Consider the following 20,395-nt stretch of genomic DNA (forward strand, 5'->3'; position numbering starts at 1 on the left):
CCCCTCTTCTTGCTTCGAGTAGCTTTCCCTCTGCTGCTGCTCTTTGGGGCTGTTGTTCAAGAGACACGCCTCTGGCATCACTGCCATTCCGGGAACCAGAGGCGAAGTGGGACAGCGTCCCCTCCACCCTCCCTGAGAGACAGAAATGGGGTAAAGGAGTTTTCACCAAGGTTTAATTACTTTATTTCTCCTCTTCAAACTCCTCATCCTTCACCATGAGAAAGGTCTTTATCTGCACTAAAGGTAGCAGGAAAAAAATTCTTCATTAAGAAGAGCAGTCTCAAGTTAGGTGGCCCAAATATGAGTGGACCTTACCAAGGGAGAGGAAGAAACTTCAGGAAAAAAAATTCGCTTAAATACTTTCACATAGTAATGTTGCATATGCTTATATTTTATATTGAAATGAATATTTACAGTTGAATTGTCTTGGAGAACTTTTTAATTCTTGAGAAGCCATACCTCAGGGATACTGCCGGTATGATTCCAGACCACCACAATAAAGTGAATATCACAATAAAGTGAGTCACACAAAGTTTTTGGCTTCCCAGAGCTTATAAAAGTTAACATTTATGTTCTGCTGTAGTGTATTTAGTGTGCAATACCATTATGTCTAAAAAGCTATGTATCTTAATTAAAAACACCTTATTACTAAAGAATGCTAACTATCACTTGTGCCTTCTGTGAGTGGTAGGAGTAACATCAAGGCTCACTGACCACAGATCGCCACCCAAATATGATACTATGAAAAAGAAGTACTGGGAGAATTACCAAGCTGGGACATGGAGACATGAAGTGAGCAAACGCTGTTGGGAAAATGGCGCCAATAGACGTGCTTGGCTTAGGGTTGCCACAAATTCAATTTGTTTAAAAAATTCAATACCTGGGAAGCACGATTAAAGGAAGTATGCTTGTATCTGCAGATCCCAGTGATACTTGCACTCTGATTCAAGGAATGGACTTAAGGGGAACTTAAAGGAAAATCTAAGTTAAACCAAAGTGCGTGTGCATGTGCGCACAATGAATGTGCCTATAACTTCCCTTTTATAATTTTTGTGCCTGAACATAGTATTGAAAAGCTTTTTAAATTTCTTTGGTTCAATGTCTGTAATAATTAAGCTCTTTATTACCCATCAAAGGGAGATAAAGAACCAACGTTAAAAGAGCAATAAACTAGCAGGAGAGACCTTGGCCTGGTGCTCTGTTCCTGGAGAAGGTAGTTCCTGTCTCTGGGCCTCGGGCTTCTCACTATTGGAAGACAGGAAGGATACTTGATATTCAGTCTTGAGTCCAACTTTAAGCCCCGTGTGCACTGTTTTGTGGAGGCCTGACACTGGGTGGGAGTCCTTAACGTCTGTAGACAGATGGCCAGCCTGAGGGGCTGTGAGGACCTGCCAAGATGGCCCAGACCAGATGTTAGATGGGGCCTGGCTTTCTGGGAAAGGGTGAGGAGTGTAAATGTTAGAGTTTGGTCTGCAGGTCTGGAGAACTCATAACTAAACCCGGTCAAAGTTCACTTGCCACCTGCGTTTCACTTTTCAAAGGATTACAGCTAGGAGGTGAAGATGTGATTCTGACTGGAGTTTCATCTTCAGGGATTTGGCTTTTCCTTCAGTTTGGGGGAGGCAGCTTAACGCCTGCTTCACCCAAAGCCCAGGGGACCGGGGTTGCCTCCCCCCTTTGACTGTGCCCCCATTCTTGCTCCAGGCAGCACTTCAGGCTCTGACCTGTCTCTGTGGAACCTGCTCTGTGGATGAAGGGCGCACCCGAGACCAGGTGAGGAGAGACCCCAGTGGCACCCTGCCTTCACCCGGAAGGAGAGAGGGAGACACGTGAGTGGACTGGGGAGTCCCTGGTCGGGGAGGAGGAGGATGGGGGAGTTGACTAAGATGAGGAAGCAGGGCCTAGAGATGCCTGGCAGGGACGCCCTGCCACTTGTTGTAACACCCCCTACTTGTATTTTATACTCACCCCACCCTATGTTTTTCAAAGTGCTGCCATGGCGTATTTGAGCCTCACAATATTGCAGTGAAGCAGGCTGGGTGAAGAAGGGGCTCTAGATTAAGCCTCAGAAAACCGGGATCATATTACTCCTTTGTCTTGTCTGAAGCTGTGTTTGTGCCCCTGAGCCTTGCTTCCTTGTCTATCACATGGTGATGATTCAGCTGGATTTGCAGCATCTGCCTGCAATGCAGGAGACTCCAGTTCAATTCCTGGGTCGGGAAGATCCCCTGGAGAAGGGATAGCTACCCACTCCAGTATTCTTAGGCTTCCCTGGTAGCTTAGCTGGTAAAAAATCCGCCTGCAGTGCGGGAGACCTTGGTTTGATCGCTGGGTTGGGAAGATGCCCTGGAGAAGAGAAAGGCTACCCACTCCAGTATTCTTGCCTGGAGAATCCCATGGACTGTAAAGAGTCGGACACGACTGAGCAACTTTCTTTTTCATTGACATTTGAGACTGGGTGATTCTTTGCTGTAGGGACTTTCCTGTGCGTTGTAGGATGTTTAGCAGCAATGGTGGCTAGTACTCATTATATGTCCCCCTCCCCTTAGGTGTGACAACCGAAAATGTCTGCAGACATTGTCGAATGCCTTCCAAAGGCAAACCGTCCTCCCTCCCCACTGACAACCCTGGTTTAAGGCATTTATTCTCCCTGTTTATACCCTCTCACCAATCTCTTTCTGAGCCTCATTGAAGGTTCACATGCATTTTCACAGCTTTTTTCAAAAGCTTCCCTGGTTTGGACAGCTTTTTTCCTAGAGTACTTTTGTCAGTTTTCTCTCTGCTTTCACATAAAGAGTCTAAAGGAACACAAGCTTACAAACTGATTTGTAGCAAGTATGGGTCCTTCTTAGCTTGCCTCAGTGAGTGATGGTACTTTGACATGGACTTTGCAGGTTTTCTTAGCTTTTACTTGCTGGAACCACATATTTCTGCTTTCCCCAGGAGGAGTTAAGAAGTCAAGATGGTAATTTCCTTCCATCTGAGGGAACGGGACTGATCCTTTTCAAGCGGCAAACTACTACTGTTCCGCACTGTCTTCTAACCCTCAGCCTCATTTTCCTTAAATATTTGACCACTCTTTCAGGTATTGTGGTTTTGTGACTGGGTTTGTATCACATTTCTTAGAGATATTTTAGATGAAAGGGACTTCCCCGGTGGTTCAGGGATAAAGAATCCGCCTGCAATGGAGGAGATGCAGACGACACAGGTTCCAATCCCTGGGTTGGGAAGATCCCCTGGAGAAGGAAATGGCAACCCACTCCAGTATTCTTGCGTGGGAAATCCCATGGACAGAGGAGCCTGGTGGGCTACAGTCCATGGGGGTCACAAAAGAGTTGGACACAACTTTGCAACTAAACAACAACAAACGACAACAGTGCATCACTTTAGAGAGTAAACAGTCATAATACAGTAAAAATAACCTCCTGAACCATTTGGTTCATCATCTCCATTTCAGATGAGTGTTGGTTTTTCCTCCTGCTCTGTAAAATTGTATTGGCATTAGTTTATGGGGGGAGAGGAGCAATACCTTATTGCTCTTGTGCAAGTTCTTATATGTGATGTGAAGTTTTTCTTTCCATAAGATTCTTAACACAGCTGATAGACTAAGTCTTAGATACCTTTCACCCTGAGTGTTTCATTTTCCAAAACCAAATCCAGCATTTTAATCTTGGTAGTTTTAAAATATTTTAACTGTGTGGAAGTATTTTTATGTTGTTGGTTACAATGGACATGTTGAGTTTGCCCATCTCTACCAATTAGGCTTTTTCTTTTATTCATTTCTGTGTCTTCAAGATGATACAGAAAGATGATACTGAAAGGTTATTCAAGGTCATTTCCTTGGTCATCTTCTTCTGTATCACCGTTTCCACTATTATTTTCTTTACTTTCCAAGGCATCCCCTTGCCCTGGTGTTCTCCTGGTGATGGCTTCCTGGTTCTGAGGCCTTCTTGCTCTCCTTTGCATCCAGGAGACTGTAGAGATGAGGGACTTTTCAGGACTGACTGAAAGGGGAGGGGTGAGAAAAAGTAGTTGAATACTGCTCTCTAATTCTGCATGCTCAGAATAGATGGACCGAAGGAGACCTTTTGTAATCAAAGCATCATTGTCCCTTTGGCCCCAAAGATCTTTTCATTTCAGTCAGAAATCTACCTTCAGTGCCCCAAATAGCATGAAATACAACAGTGTAAGTAAGAGGTTGGAAATGATCGATAAAAGCAGAGAAGGGGAGCCAAGCCCATTTCATCATTTGATTATGGAAGGTGTTGATGTTGCTTCCCTGTTACGTCTCCATAACCACTGGAAACCACAGAAGCGCTTGTGTATTGCAGCCACATTTAGGTACCGTTGTATTTTCTCTTGTGTTTGCCCCAGGGAGGATGGTGGAGCTTCCTGGATACAGCCTGTCTGGTGTGTTTGCCTCCTTCTTCTTTATATTTCTCAGCATGAAGCAATCAGGTAGGATGCTCTTCTTCCCTTTATCACGTATTCCATTGCTCAGAGGTCCAGTCTGGGTGCTGACTCCCAAATTCAAAGGAGCTAGCGTAATATTAAGAGTGAGGATCCAGGGGTCAAAGCCCTTGTGTTCCACAAAGACCTCCTTCTCTTCCAGCTGTGTTATGTTCGGAAAGTTACTTGAATACCTTCTGCCTTAGTTTTCTCATCCTTAAGAATGACAACCTAACTGTATCTCAAAGGCTCACATGGGCTTTAAGAGTAAATGAGGCTGTACATGAAAAACACTTGAATCAGCACCTGGAACATGGTGAGGCGCTCATTCTCCTGCTTCTATTCAGGATAGCTCTTTCAGGGCAAGAAAAGGGGTTGCTTCTTACCATCAATTAAACAGTGTAAAAATACATGGAAATAAACTAGAAGAAGATTTCAAGAAATGGGCTTGGAAAGCTCAGTAGCTAAATTTTCTTGGTTGAAATATTATATCTTGAAAAGGGATTGTGAAAATTCAAGGCCAGTGGGTAATGTCAGAACCCCCAGTAAAATGCAGGATGACAAGGTGGGAAAAAAGCATGGGCACAGGACATCGGAAATCACAGGGTCCAGACAGAGGCTGCCAGGAGCTACGTGATGTGGTGAGGCTGCCCTCCTCTCTAGTGATGCACTTTCCCAAGCTGTAAAATTCACCCAGACGGCACAACCTCAGTTCTAGTGTTATGTTCAGATTTCATCCACACAGGATACCAGCAGATATCTGCCTATGTTCCATAGTGAGCACCATTAACTTGATACTGAACAACAACTCAACAAGATGAAGTTCCTTCTTAGGAGGTTTGGATCTGCACAGAGAAAGTGCAACTGGCCCTGGAATATTTTAGGATGAGAAAAAAAACATAATATACATGACATGAAATTAGGAAGCATAGGGACATACAGACCTATGAAACATCTGTTCAATTTGTAGATAACAGAGAAGTCAAACATGACTTAAAATTTTATTGGAAGGCTCGAACTCTTCATACTAATCACCGCCCTTAATCTGCCAAAAATATCCTTGCAAAAGCTGCATTTTACATAGCCCTAGTAATTGGAATCTTGCCTGTTTCAGAGAAAAACAAACAAACAAAAATCCAGTTCATTACTTAGGACAAGACAAGAACAATTCTGAAAAGCTGAAAAGTCTATTGAATAAATCTATTACCTAAAATTTAGGAAAAGTGATTACAATGTCAGTCACTAAAGTGAAATTGTTATCATTCAGTTGCTAAGTCGTGTCTGACTCTTTCCATCCCCGTGAACTGCAGCATGCCAGGCTTCCCTGTCCTCCACTATCTCCCTGAGTTTGCTCAAACTCATGTGCATTGAGTCAGCAATACCAACCAACTGTCTCATCCTCTGTGAAATTACTAACTATAAAATAAATCACAGTAAAATATAAAATAAGCCACTAACTAATAGAGTTTTCAATTAGAAAATCAGTTTAAACTTTAACTTATTTGAGAATAAAAGCAGTGCAGAGATGGTAGTGGTTAATCTTAAAGATGAAGAAATTAAGATTGCAAATCAATTTCTTGAGAATAATGGATTTCTCTCCAAATCACACAGCTGGTAAGTGATAGATTCAGCACTCATACTCAGGTTTTTGAACTACATGCTATTTTCAGTACACAAGATTATCTCTGTAGCCACCAAACATACATATAGTGCTGAGTTTCTTTAAAACATTGCAAATAGAACCTTCCCTCTTCCAGGGGCCTCCAATTGATCGAGCAGACATCCCAAAGAAATCGTATTGCTCCTCCAGGTGGCATTTCCCAATTCCTCTGTGTCACTCTTTTGTAGATGACTTTAGAGTGACGGGTTCTGCCCATCCTATCCTGGCCATGGTGGGAGAAGATGCCCAGCTCACCTGTCAGCTCCTTCCCAGGAGGACCGCAATGGACATGGAGGTGAGGTGGTACCGCTCGGAGCCCAGCACTCCTGTGTTTTTGTATCCGGGTGGAGATGAGATAACGGAGATACAGATGGAGGAGTACAGAGGCCGGGTAGAGTGGATAGAAGACGGCATCACTGAGGGAAGCGTGGCTCTGAAGATTCACAGCCTCCGGCCATCTGATCACGGGCAGTACTGGTGCCGTTTCAAAGACAACAACTACCTTGCAGAAACAAGCCTGCTGCTCCAAGTAGCCAGTGAGTATCTGGGGAAAGACATAGGCTCTCAGAAGGGGAAGTATATTAACCTGCATTAAGTTCATTTCCAGGTGAACAATTCTCTTTCAATCGTGGAGGCAACTGCTGATGTCCAGTCTGATTTATTTGGAGGCAAGTGGTTCTGCAGGCTTTAAAGTGAGCTCACTTATAAACAATTTCCCCAAGTTTAACTTACACAGTTTTGGCTATTCTTGAGGGTTATTTAAAATTGATGACACGTAGTCATTAGCAATTTTGCTGAGGCAAGAATTCATGCCATACGGGTTAGTGTGCAAAGGCAAGTCAGCTGCTGTGTGAGTGAGTCTAGTTGACAAGCCCCGCATCTCTGCTTTCTGCTACTGCTAAGTCACTTCAGTCGTGTCCGACTCTGCGCGACCCCATCCCCACGATTCTCCAGGCAAGAACACTGGAGTGGGTTGCCATTTCCTTCTCCAATGCATAAAAGTGAAACGTGAAAGTGAAGTCACTCAGCCATATCCAACTCTTCTCGCCCATGGACTGCAGCCTACCAGGCTCCTCCGTCCATGGGATTTTCCAGGCAAGAGTACTGGAGTGGGGTGCCATTGCCTTCTCCTCTCTGTTCTCTACTCAGCCTCAAATACACAGTCACTGAGATGTGAACTCACTATTTGAGTAATGCCGCCTTCAGTTAAAAAGCTAATGATGAGACTGCAGAGGTCAAGAGCGTTGTGCTTTTATGGAGATTATGGATACTAGTGTTTAGTGAATTTGGGGCTCACAGATGATTTGGGGACATACCCATTGTGAGTGGCAAGGACCTGCATGATGCTTTTGTGTTAGCAAAGCAGGAAGGGGTTGGAAGAAAGGTTGGAAGAAAGGATAGCTCTGTGGAAAAACAAATATCTGAAAGTAATCGATTGTATCGTCCCTGGCAGGAGTAACTACTTCACGTGCTAAAGAGAAAATTGCTCTTGTCATTTAGTCACTAAGTCATGTCTGACTCTTTGTGACCCCATGGACTGTAGCCTGCCAGGTTCCTCTGTCCATGGGATTTCCCAGACAAGAATACTGGAGTGCGTTGCCATTTCCTTCTCCAGGGGATCTTCCCAACCTACGGACTGAACCCACATCTCCTGTATTGGCAGGCAGGTTTACCTTTACCACTGAGCTGCCAGGGAAGCCCAGAAGAAAAAATTAGGCAAATCCATTTACCGTATCAGGAAAATTGTTCTAAGAAGAATTTAACTTCCCTAGCTGATGCTGCTCTCTTCTTTGCTCCCCTAGGAGGTTGATCTCCAACACCTTCTTTTTCTCAACACCTATGTGTGATTATTACTGTTATTAAGCTCAAGTTGATTCAAGATGGATGAAAAGAATCCTCAAACTTCTGAGATATGGAGTAGGGAGGGCCCGTACTAACGCATTTCACTTTCAGGGACATCTGAAAAGAAGCCATGCATTTTCTAAGGCTCTGGGTGAAGAAAATCGGTCTCTGTTCTCAACAAGTGGTAGGGACAAAATTGTCATCTATGGAAAATAGAATCCCCTTTGTTTGGGTTTGAGAGTTGTGTTGAATAGAGAAAGAATTTCATGATTATATAAAACTAGGATTCTCAAAAACATTTTCCATGGAATGGAGTACTTAGATACAGAAAGTCCTCATGAGACTTCCCATTTTGCATACCCCAGGTTATCTGTTTTCTCCCCCAGGTCACAACCACCAACAAAAGGAATGGGAAGAATATTCTCTCTGGAGAAGAGATCTCACTTTACAGTAAATATTCTGTTTAAATTGGAGTCAAGATATCATCCAACATGTCCAAGTGCCTGACACAATAATATTAAGATGAAAAAGGCAAAGTCTGTGGCACAAGGGGGTTCATGAGTAAATTGTAACACATCTTAGTTTGCAGTGCTAGAGACAGAAGCAAAATGTCATTTTGTAACTCTTATTTTCCTGACTGAGTCTGAATGAAAATACTGCTCATCTGCTAGAATTTAAAAATCCATACTAGGGTATAAAGGGTATGTAAGCTCCAGTTTGAATGGGAGGAGGACTTTGGCCCACCTTTTGCTTCCCAGAGCCTCGAACTCCTGCTTTCTCCCTATGAGCAAGGTCACTGGACTCCCAGCTCTGTGATTTGTGCCTCCATGGGCTCCGGGACCCAGGGCTGTGTCTTTCTACCACAGGTCTGGGGTCTGACCCTTACATCCACATGGGCGGATCTGTGGAAAGTGGACTCCAGCTTGTATGCACTGCAAAGGGCTGGTTCCCGGAGCCTCAGGTTTCCTGGCAAGACATCAAGGGAGAAAAATTGCTGACTTTCTCTAATCATAACTTCCAAGATGAAGATGGCTTGTTCTATGTAGAAAGCACTCTTGTGGTCAGGGATGCCTCTACAGAGACTGTGTCCTGCTTCATCCACAACCCCTCACTCGCCGAGGAGAAGGGCTCAGATGTCTCCATCCCAGGTCAGTGCTCTACCTCTAGGACCAAGATGCTTCCATTAGTGGGAAAGGTTGAAGGGACTGTTCTGTAGCACCTAATATTTTTTAATCAAGAAGAATATCTAATATTTAGTAATATGCATTGTGTATGTGTGTTAGTTGCTCAGTCATGTCTGACTCTTTGCAACCCCATGGACTGTAGCCTGCCAAGCTCCTCTGTCCATGGAATTCTCCAGACCAGAATACTGGAATGGGTTGCCACTTTCCTTCTCCAGGAGATCTTCCTGACCTCGAGGCTCCTGCATTGCAGGTGGATTCTTTACCACCTGAGCCACAAGGGAAGCACCAATATGCATTAAAAACTATAAAACATTTATGGCTGGAGATATACATAGCCTATATAGCTATATTGTTAATGGCATTCCATTTATTTTTGGATTCTGCCTTTTCTTCTTTATTAATTTTCTTTTCTCACAAGTATGTGTTACATTGTGAAGGATATACAGCTGTTCATTCAATTGAAATGTTTTCTTGTGCTGTATTTTTGCCAGTTACATCTAGGAACTTATCACCTGAAGATAATCAGAGATGGAGACAGCTATTTAGTAATGCATCTTTATTATAGCCTCATTTATAAAGAGCAGCAAAAATAGAAGCCAGAAACGCAATACAACAGTGGAGTGTTAAGTGTCTTATGTTACTATACGTTATACCATTGATGAAAAACAGTATTTCAAATAATTTTAATGGTTGAAAATAACCCCGATGGACCATTTCAATGATAAAGATTATATCTCTCTATAAATAGACATTTCCAATCATTTACAGATTATTGGCTTTAAATAACTTAAAATTGCACTAAGACTTTTGGGACACCCTCTACATTTAGATATTTAAAGATGTAAGTACTTAGCTATTTATATAAATGGTTATAGGGAAAAAGTTAAATGTTATATGTTGCTGTTAAAAGGAGTCAAATTTATATATACATATGTATATATAATTGCAAAGCATATATTAATATACCTCTCAGTTTGTAATTCGGAGAAGGCAATGGCACCCCACTCCAGTACTCTTGCCTGGAAAATCCCATGGATGGAGGAGCCTGGTAGGCTGCAGTCCCTGGGGTCGTGAAGAGTTGGACACAACTGAGTGACTTCACTTTCACTTTTCACTTTCATGCATTGGAGAAGGAAATGGCAACCCACTCCAGTATTCTTGCCTGGAGAATTCCAGGGACAGCGGAGCCTGGTGGGCTGCCGTCTATGGGGTCGCACAGAGTCGGACACGACTGAGGCAACTTAGCAGCAGCAGCAGTTTATAATTATGGGTGATAATCATCTTTGTCCACATATCATAAAGGTATAAAAATATGCTTTTCATATATGTGGAGAGGGAGTGTCTAGGGGAAGGCACAGGACAGCCATTGTGAGTTTCTAGTGTGAGTAAGCAGCGCCATCGTGGTAACTGGCCTCACCCACCAGCTGCACCCTCTCACCCTTCTATGGTTTCTGCACCTGCTCTTCATCCCAAAGGGCCTGTATTTATAAAAAGAATATTATTGTTTCAATAAAATAGTTAAATATGTTAAAGATAAGCAGAAATAAGCAGAATTATGGGGTGGTAGAATTGAGAACAGTCTTGTTGTGCAGAGAAAGGGAAAAATAGCTGGACCACCAGGTGATGGATGGAGAAAAGTCATTATTTTTCTACCTTTTATTTCTTTCTTATGAATCACCTGTTTCGAGAAAATGTAGACCTTACGTTTTGAGGGAAGGGAAGGAAATATTTTCTCTCCTTTCTCTTAGAACAAATTCCTTGATATGTTATTCTCATTCTTTTTCCAGAAAAACTCCAAACAGAGATGGGTAAGCGGAGATGGCTGGTGTGCATGAGTGTACACGAGCCTCTGCCCTCCCTCCACCCCTGAGGAAGGCGATGCTCCCTGGACAAAGCTCACACAGCAAAGGCGACACATCGTGACCCAGATGAGAAACTGGGGCATGATCTTCCCAGTCTCATCTTAATACTGGAGGGACCAGCCAAGCGCAGTCTCACGCAGGCACCACTACACTGCATAATCTGCCACTTTCCGTGTCCGTGGGGACCCCCGTGAGCCCCAGACGGATGCCTAAAATGGGTGTAGATGGAAGCTTTGTCCCACCAGGCAGGCGGAGAGAGAGTGTGTAGGGAACGGGACGGGACAGCTGCTGTGAGTTTCTGGTGTGAGTAAGCAGTGCTGTTGCGATAACTGGAGGTCCTCACCCACTCGCCGCCTGCACCCTCTTGCCTTGCTATGGTTTCTGCACCTGTTCTTCACCCCAGCTGGACCTGACCTCATCACTGTTGGGAGGAAGTTGTGACTTCCCTAGATGCAGCCTGGGACCCTGTGCTCAGGGTGGTCATTTTCCTCTTTTTCTTTACTTACTAGTCGGATTGCAGGTATTATTTTATGGTACCTAAGATAAGTGGTTTAAACAATAACCAACTGATTTTTGAGCCTCTTTCAGTTTCTCTTCTGTTGCCTTTTATCTTCCCTGCTTTCCTCCTTCCTGTGACCTCTTCTCTGAGCCCATAAAAACCAGTCTGCTACCTACCTGCTCATTTTCTCCTTCCGTCCATACCCCGCTCTCCTTTAAGTCACCTGCTACAGGATTATGTGTGAAGGTGTGTGTGGGTGCCTGTGTGCATGTTAGGTGAGTTTAAGCACATTTTTCAGCCCATACAGGAGCTTTCAAGGAAAATTAAGATGGAGAGCACACCCCAATTTCTGCCAGAGTCTAGTGTGGTACTTTGGACGCCTTTGGGCCATAAAGATAAAGAGAAGGGCCTTGGGACAGTCAAAGGTAACTCCGTAAACTGCGCAGATAAGATAACTCTGTAGACTGTGCCCCGATAAGCCTTACCTTCCAAGTCAAATCCCTTCCCTCCTCGGGCGGACAGAAAACTTGGCTGGCAGAACTTGTCAGTTACAGCTCAGCAAATCAAGCCAGTGTTGGGCAGGCTGACCCACATCTCTGTCCCGAAGGAAGGTCCTCTCATTTCTCTGGGTTATTTGAATCAAAATGACATGCTTCTTGGAGATCCAGCACACAAAGTACAGTCTGATGTCCTATTGTTTCTAAGTGGTGCATGCCTTCTGGGACCAAAGGTAAATAAGATGAAAAGACCAGAACTTCCCTTGGCTCTGCCCTCAGGAGCCTTGAGGACAGGCTGGTAATAGAGAGGAGATCAGGGAGTTCAAAGCTGCCACTGTGTTGTTAGAGCTTGTAACTTAGAGCTCAGAGGCTGCTGGCAAACCAAGATGTCTATAGAAGTGCTGAAAATGAAATCCTAGTTCCTACTCTGGCAAATGTTATTGGTTATAAAAATAATAACTAATTTTTTTTGAAATGATAATCACATGCCCAGTATGATGCTAAATGATTTTTGGAAATTATTTTTCTTTTCTTCCAATAATTTAAAAGGTAAATAGATTTATCATCATTTTACAGTTGGCAAATAATCAATTTTAGCTCTTAATTACCAGTCTCTGGTAGGGCAATCTAGTTTGAGACTATTTGAGACTAGTTTGAGATATGTACCACAGCGCATGGATAGGAGAAAAAGAAGAAAACCTCATATAGATAACAGAGATGAGGAAATGGTCTGCTTTATTACTCTAAGAAGCATGGATGGAGAAATAGCAGCAAACTAACTCCTAGGTCTTTTTTTCATGATTCCTACTTTTGTGTTTAGATTTTAACAAGTACATATAAAGTGGAAATAATATGTTTTAGGTAAAATTGCAAAACAAAGCAAACAACATGCTGGAAATAACTGGGAGACAAATTGTATCAAGAATAGAACAGAATAATCTGAAAATTAGAATTATGTTTCTAGAGAAGTACCTAGAAGATTACGCATGAAATACATAATGAGGACATTTTGCCTTTGATCATTGATTCTTCACCCAAACAAGTTACAAAGTTATGCCTGGATTTCTATCATAAATTACCATTTTGTTGTTTAGTTGCTAAGTAGTGTCCAACTCTTAGCAGTCCCATGGACCGTGGCCCACCAGGCTCCTCTGTCCATGGGATTTTCCAGACAAGAATACTGGGCAAAATTCTAGGCAAGAATAACATTATAAGATCATTATAACAGTTTTCAAGGTCACCCGAGAGCACTGACTAGTGTGTGTTTAGAGCCTCACATATGTGGGACCTTGGGGCACCGAAATGTGATGACTGCTTCTGACTTATGAGTAAGTAAAGTCGCTCAGTCATGTCTGACTCTTTGCGGCCCCATGGACTGTAGCCTACCAGGGTCACCTTTCCATGGGATTTTCCATGCAAGAGTACTGGAGTGGGTTGCCATTTCCTTCTCCAGGGGATCTTCCCGACCCAGGGAACGAACCTGGGTCTCCAGCATTGCAGACAGACGCTTTACCATCTGAGCTACCAAGCTAGGGGGGTTTCTTCATATTTCATTACTAAAAAGTCACCCCATTTTCATTTCGTTGCCATTATCAAGGTCTATAATGGGATTGGCTCCAATAACCTCAGGTCTTGAATCTCTTGCCTCACTCACACTGCATTGCTATCATTGTAATCCTTTTTATATGGATTATTTTGTTTGAAAGTGAAAGTTGCTCGTCATGTCTGACTCTTTGCAACCTCATGAACTATACAGTCCATGGAATTCTCTAGGTCAGAATACTGGAGTGGGTAGTCATTCCCTTCTCCAGTGGACCTTCCCAACCCAGGGACCAAACCCAGGTCTCGCAAATTGCAGGTGAATTCTTTACCAGCTGAGCCACAAGGGATGTCCAAGAATACTGGAGTGGGTAGCCTATTCCTTCTCCAGGGGATCTTCCTAATCCAGGAATTGAACCAGGGTCTCTTGCATTGCAGGAGGATTCTTTACCAACTGAGCTATCAGGGAAGGTTTAACTCCAGGCAAACCTTTTTATTTTGATAATGACATATTTATCTTGCAGTATAAGAAGCTGAGACATACACAGATTAAGAAGTAGTTTAAGGTCATGCAAATTTGGAATGATAAAATGTTAATTTGATTTTAATTGCAAAATTATTTTCTTATGGGTCTATAAACTGAATAAGATTATAGGAAAGGGATGCAGGTGTGGGTCTAATTAGTGATAATCTTCAGATGGAACCATGGGATGGTTCTGCCTTGCACAGGGGCAACCTCTATCCTGATTCCACCAAATCTCCACATCTGTAAAGGATAACTCTGAACCTCAGGCGCCCTTGGATGCCCCTGGGTCCTGAACACTACTCTAGATGTTCTTGCAGATGACACTCTTTGCTCCAGTTTGAATCTTCCATTGTGTTTTTTCTGCTGTATTTAACAGCTTCCTTAAAAGTGATTGGACCTTCCCAGCCCATCCTTGTTAGAGTGGGAGAAGACATACAGTTAACCTGCTCCTTGGCTCCAAATACTGATGCACAGAAGATGGAGGTGCGGTGGGTCCGATCCCACCGTTATCCTGCTGTTTACGTCTATATGGATGGGGCCCGTGTGGCTGGAGAGCAGATGGAAGAGTATCGGGGGAGAACTGCATTGCTGAGTGATGCTATGAGTGAGGGGAGGCTGACCCTGCAGATAAATGATGCCAGGATTTCAGATGATGGGAAGTACTGGTGCCTTTTTGAAAAAGATGGAGTCTACCAGGAGGCGGATTTGGATCTGAAGATTGTAGGTAAGGATTCTAGACAGATGTTCTGAATTCAATGTCTATTCCTACTGCATGTAACTTGCTGGGTCCTGGAAAATTTCTCTGACATCTGAAATTTTCTTAATGTCCATTCACTCATCAAATGTATAGTAAATTCTCCCTTGTGCAGGAGCTATCATAGATACATAATGTCCACAAACTCAAATGACCAGACCTAATTCTTTGTGTGTAGAATTTGTATCCTTCCCAGGATCTCCATAAAGTGGTCATATCTCTAGTGAAATGTGAGATTCTTACTCCATAATGACACGGGACTCATTATTTCAGTGTGTTACTAAAATATCGGGAAAGATGTAGTTATTTGGAAACATGGTAATTTGAAGGTTAAACTGTTGGGTTGGCCAAAAAGTTCATTCGAGGTTTTTCCATCATGTCTAAACAGAAAAACCCAGATGAACTTTTTGGCCAACCCAACAGATCCACCACATAAGAAAAAAAAAAATGTTGACAGTATTGGCAGGGATGGAGTAGGGACAAGATCACTCCCTGCATCATGATTTCCCTCTGTCTATATTTGTGGGTGAAAACTGATTTTTCTAAGCTTGGCAATTGCCATTGAGGACATTGCCTAACTCATAGATAATCTGTTTCTTCCATGAGTGGTGTATCCAAATTAATAAATACGTTTAGAAAACATCCATGGGAGCACATGTTAACAAGTTTAATGAACTTCATCATTTTCTGCCATTGGAAATATGTATTTATAAGATTTTGTTCTTTGAGAATATTCTCATCCCTTTTTCCGGCCATGTTGATTCATGACCTCATCAGAGTTAATTTTTGGGGTATAGAAGAATAAAAATTGGATTTGAAACTTATTACATCCCTTAATCTGTTCCAGAATGATTTTAGGAGTACAAAACATAAAAATATGCAAACAAAAGGAAACAAAGGCTCCAGCTAGTCTCATTCCTAAGCGGTGTATAAACTTCGCTTACCCCCGTAAGCTTCGCCTTCTGCTCCAAGTCTCTGAACCCATCTCTCCCCTTGCAGTGAAATCACTGACTATATAACCATTTGCAGAGACTCTCAGTTGCCTTCCTTGGTCTTTATTCCCAGGTCTGGGTTCTTCACCTCAGATCTCCATGGAGGGACTGAAGGATGGAGAAGTAACGCTAAAGTGCACTTCAGAAGGCTGGTTCCCACAGCCCCATGTGCAATGGAGGGACACGGAAGGAAACACAATACCATCCTTTTCCCAGGACCTGACTCAAGGCAGCCAGGGGCTATTCCAAGTGGAGGCAATTCTACTGGTCACAAACAGCTCTGTTGTGAATGTGACCTGCTCCATCAGCAGCCCCCTTCTAGGCGAGGAGAAAAACACAACTTTTTCTACTTCAGGTTAGTGATTCCATGTGCTCCTCTCAGCTTTGTGAATTAAATATGAAGACCAACCCAGACTTACTCATTTTACTGCTTTTCTATTTTTTTTTCTTTTCTGATGAAGTCTGTTGCTATCTCTTGCAAAGCTGGTCTTCAAGACACCTAGGATTCTACTCTTTTGAGCTTCTCCCTGAAATCCCCCACTAAAGCCTTAAGGTTATATGGTTACATCGTCAGCTACTAAATTCCAAGAATTGACTCTATCATCACTGTATCTAGACTCTTTTCTTCCAATGCAAAAACATTGACATCACTTCCCCCTGTCCCTCATGACAGGTTTTCTTCCAGATTAGAAATTAATTTTCCATAGCACCATTTTCATGGCTGCAGATTCGGTAAATTTATCTTTTTGCCATTCTTGTTATTCCAGTGATTGTGGTGATGATAGAGTTGGAAAAGAGGAGGGGGAGAAATGTGTGTTTTTCTGAGAGGAGCTAACGGGAAAGCTAGCATGAACCTCTAGTCTCTCCTCGGCTTCTGCAGAGCAGGAAGCAGGAAACCAACTTTCTTCTTGATAGGACCAATTCTCATCCACCTCTGCAGCCTAGGAGATGCTCAGATGAAAAGAATGATCCTGAAATTCTCCCAGTTTCATGATTTAATGTGATTCTGGGGCTTCCATTTCAGAGTCCGGGATGATTTATTCATGGAAGAGACTGCTGATTTGGGGATTGCTTCTTCTTCTTCTTCTTGGAGTTATAGGCTTGATCTGGAGGAAAAGCTGTGGAAAAGGTGAGTTAGGAGAACAGAAACAGCGTGGAGCAGGCTTTGTGGTGGGAGCATTTTCAGCAGACACTGAAGCACAGAGGCATCCAGTGGATATTTAGTAATTAAGGAAACATGAGAGTCCATGGCTTACATGCATGTAATTGAGGATCAGTGTTGAATGAGATCAATTTACAGTAATAATAGAAGCAAAAGGAGTGAAAGATAATAATTTAATCTCCCAGTGCACATTCCCAGGTGATCTAGTGAAGGGAGAGGAAGATAAAAAAGTGTCATTGATATCCTTGCTCTGAAGCTGAGACATAACTGAATTCTGTCAGCATGAACTGAGATCATTGAAATATGATGATTGACTTATTGGTTTTCCTTGCTCTGAAGGAAGGGTTTCTCATATACTGGTGATTTTGTGAGCCCTAGAAAGTTCTTCCACTTTAAATTTCTTAAGTCATCATGCCTTTTTCCCCTGTTTGGATGTTAATATTATGAAATTAATATTTTAAAATATTCTTATGTTGGTTATTATCAGACTGGATTTTCCTTCTTTGCAGTGAAGGACACACTGGGTTCAAAAACAGCTCAACGAATCCTTTCTGAGGGAAACAAGCTTGTGGCCCACAGACAGTCACGCAGCCAAAAGTCCCGCAAAAATTTGACGACCTCCTTCGCAAGCTAGGACGGGAGGGGCTCGTCTTAGGAGGGTGGTACTGAGAGGTGGAAGTTAGGGATAGGACAGAATAGGCCTTGACTGTTGCCAAGGACAGCGTCCGGAAGAAGTCATCTTTATATTATCTGAGAATGAGTTGGGGCAATGGGTTGCTATGGATATGAGGACTGGGCCATTTCCTCTCCTGTAAGCCTCCACTGCCTGAAGATGTCTCTAGGGCAAGTTAGAATTTCCCTTGACTACACCTCTGGAGGCCTCTCCTTTTATAACTTGAACAAGTGCCCTATTTATGGTGCATGAGTGCTCAGTTGTAAATTTTAGTACTGTGCCACCTGGGAAGCCTTATCTATACTTTCCCCCAATTTTCTTATCTGAAATTCTGCACCCCCTGCTTTCTTTGGTCTCCTAGTGTGGATCCTTCTGACATCTTTCCTGCACCCAAAGGAGTCTCAGCAACACCTCCAATTACCCTGGATTCTGGAAACCAGGGTTATATTCTAAGTCCCAGTTCTTTTCTCTTTTCACCAACTACTAGAAGGGGACTCACACACTCACTCACTTACCTAATCAAGAGGATTCAACCTTACTCTGGTGTCATGTCTGACCTGGAGACTTATCCTTTCTGTGAGCTGTCATAGCCCAAGCTCTCTAATATCCTGCCTGCTGATCACAATCTGATATCTGATAACAAAAGACCTTTAGAAAATCCAATGGAAAATGCAACTTAGCCTAGGGGAGGAAGTGCAGGGAACAATCAAATATTTGATTTGTGTCCCTAGAAAAGTAACAATTATCCCAATGGGACTGAGAAAACAAAAAGATACAGTTAAAATAAGGAAGAGAAAATACAGATAAATGTAAGGAGAAAAATCTGATCACTAAGATATAACCTTAAAAATCCCATAGAGTGTGTAATTTCTGCATCACACTTTTTCAGGAAGTTAACTGAGAGTGTGGAATGAGGAAATTTTTCAGAAATACTAGACCAAGAGGAAAATGTGTTACATGTCATGTATATGAAAATGTCAATTTTAGTTTTAGAGTGCAAAAGCACACAATTTAAAATGAGTACTTATAAAAGAAACAGAAGCAATATGTACAACACAAGCAATAAAATTCAATGGAAATAAAAAATACTTTAAATCACAGTGAATTAAAGAAGAGAAGCCACACATAGGAGAAGAAGAATGTGAAAAAGTAAAGATTTGGAAAAAGCCTTAAAATCTTCTGAAGTGAGAATGAAGGACACCTGCAAACGACAGACTGCCGCTTTCTAAGAAGGCAGACAGCACGGTTTTCACTGTCCTTTGAAGACTATTCATCTGTGGCATTCTGGAATTTTCTCTTTTGGATCATGTTATTTTTTCTTCTATATTTAAACTCATTTATGTTTGAAGTTATGTACTGAAATATTATAGTATGTAATATTATTCTTTTACAAATATTTTCACATTTATTTAGTTTTTAAATTTTTCCAACTGTCATAAAATACACATAAAATTCATCATTTTAATCATTTTAGAGTGTCTAATTCTTGTTGTTGTTTAAACTAAAAGAGAACCAAAAACCATAAACAGTTTCAGGGCTTTATTCAGACTCTGATTTTACAGTCTCTTGAAGAGAGAAATAGCAATGGCAGAATGCAAAACGGGAAAGATGCTATTACTAACATAAGAAAGATATGTAATTGCTGAAATGATGTCTCAAATCTGAATTCAATTAAAATTAGAAAGAATGTAATCAAATTGTATTTAATTTTCCTATCCATTAAAGTGTTGTTTAAGGAAAAGAATTAAGTGTCCAAGACATCGGTATTTTTTCCATTCACAATATGTGCAACCATCATTAGTGTTCAGTTCCAGAATATTTTGATCCAAAAGGAAACTCCATCACCATTAAGCAGTCATACCCAATTTCCCCTCCCTCCAGCCTCTGTCTACCTTGTTTCTATAAATTTGCCTACACTGGGTATTTCACATAAACGGAATCATAAAATACTGTGCCTAGACTTTTTGTGTGTCTGTATTTTTCTTTTTTACTTAGTGTAATGTTTTCAAAGTTAATCCATGTTGTCAAATATTCCAGTACTTCATTCCTCCTTTTTTTTCACTAAAATATTTTATTTTTTAAGAGTTATTTTCCTCAGGTTTACAGCAAAATTGAGTGGAAAATCCAGAGTATTCCCTTATCCCTCCCCTCTCACCCTTTAGTATCCTCTATTATTAACAATTTGCATTGGTGTGGTGCATATATTACAACATATGAGCCGAAATTGATACAATATTTTCAGTTAAAGCCTAGGATTTGTTTATGCGTGATATATACATACTTACATACATGAACACACACACACACACACACACACACAGGCTTTCCCGGTAGCTCAGAGGTAAAAGAATCTGCCTGCAAAGTAGGAGCAGCAGAGGATGAGGGTTCAATCTCTGGGAGGGGAAGATCCCCTGGAGGAGGGCATGGCAACCCACTCCAGTATTCTTGCTGGAGAATCCCATGGACACAGGAGCCTGGCGGGCTATAGTCCATAGGGTCGCAGAATCAGACATGACTGAAGTGACTTAGCGCGCGCACACACACACACACATATTGTGTGTGTATGTGTGTATATATATATATATATATATATATATATATATATATATATGACAACAGTAAACTATCCCAACTGAGCCCATTGTCCTTCCTGTTCCATGCCACACTTTCAGTATTATTGTACTCATTCTGTTGCTACCGCCACATATCTTCATCCACCACGTCCATTTGATTGTGCCTATTAATATATTCCCCAC

At 42.1% G+C, this 20,395-nt stretch overlaps 1 protein-coding gene across 7 annotated transcripts; it reads left to right on the plus strand.

Moving 5' to 3' along the window:
* Positions 1-1,286: 1,286 nt before the first annotated feature.
* BTNL2 (butyrophilin like 2) lies at positions 1,287-19,383 on the plus strand. Of its 7 annotated transcripts, none has more exons than XM_043908750.1 (10): positions 1,287-1,442; positions 1,705-1,829; positions 4,375-4,458; positions 6,298-6,645; positions 8,818-9,099; positions 10,923-10,943; positions 14,435-14,782; positions 15,878-16,159; positions 16,829-16,933; positions 17,476-17,755. In XM_043908750.1, the coding sequence occupies exons 3-10, from the start codon at positions 4,380-4,382 to the stop codon at positions 17,598-17,600; spliced, it is 1,590 nt and encodes a 529-aa protein (XP_043764685.1). In that variant the 5' UTR covers positions 1,287-1,442; positions 1,705-1,829; positions 4,375-4,379; the 3' UTR covers positions 17,601-17,755. The 7 variants fall into 7 exon arrangements, with proteins under 7 accessions (XP_043764685.1, XP_043764686.1, XP_043764689.1 ...); XM_043908751.1 differs by having other exon boundaries at positions 1,705-1,773; XM_043908754.1 differs by lacking the exons at positions 1,287-1,442; positions 17,476-17,755 and adding an exon at positions 18,529-19,383 and having other exon boundaries at positions 1,467-1,829.
* The last annotated feature ends 1,012 nt before the right edge of the window (positions 19,384-20,395 follow it).

Source organism: Cervus elaphus, chromosome 7 (genome assembly GCF_910594005.1).
Source record: "Cervus elaphus chromosome 7, mCerEla1.1, whole genome shotgun sequence".
Taxonomy (NCBI): domain Eukaryota; kingdom Metazoa; phylum Chordata; class Mammalia; order Artiodactyla; family Cervidae; genus Cervus; species Cervus elaphus.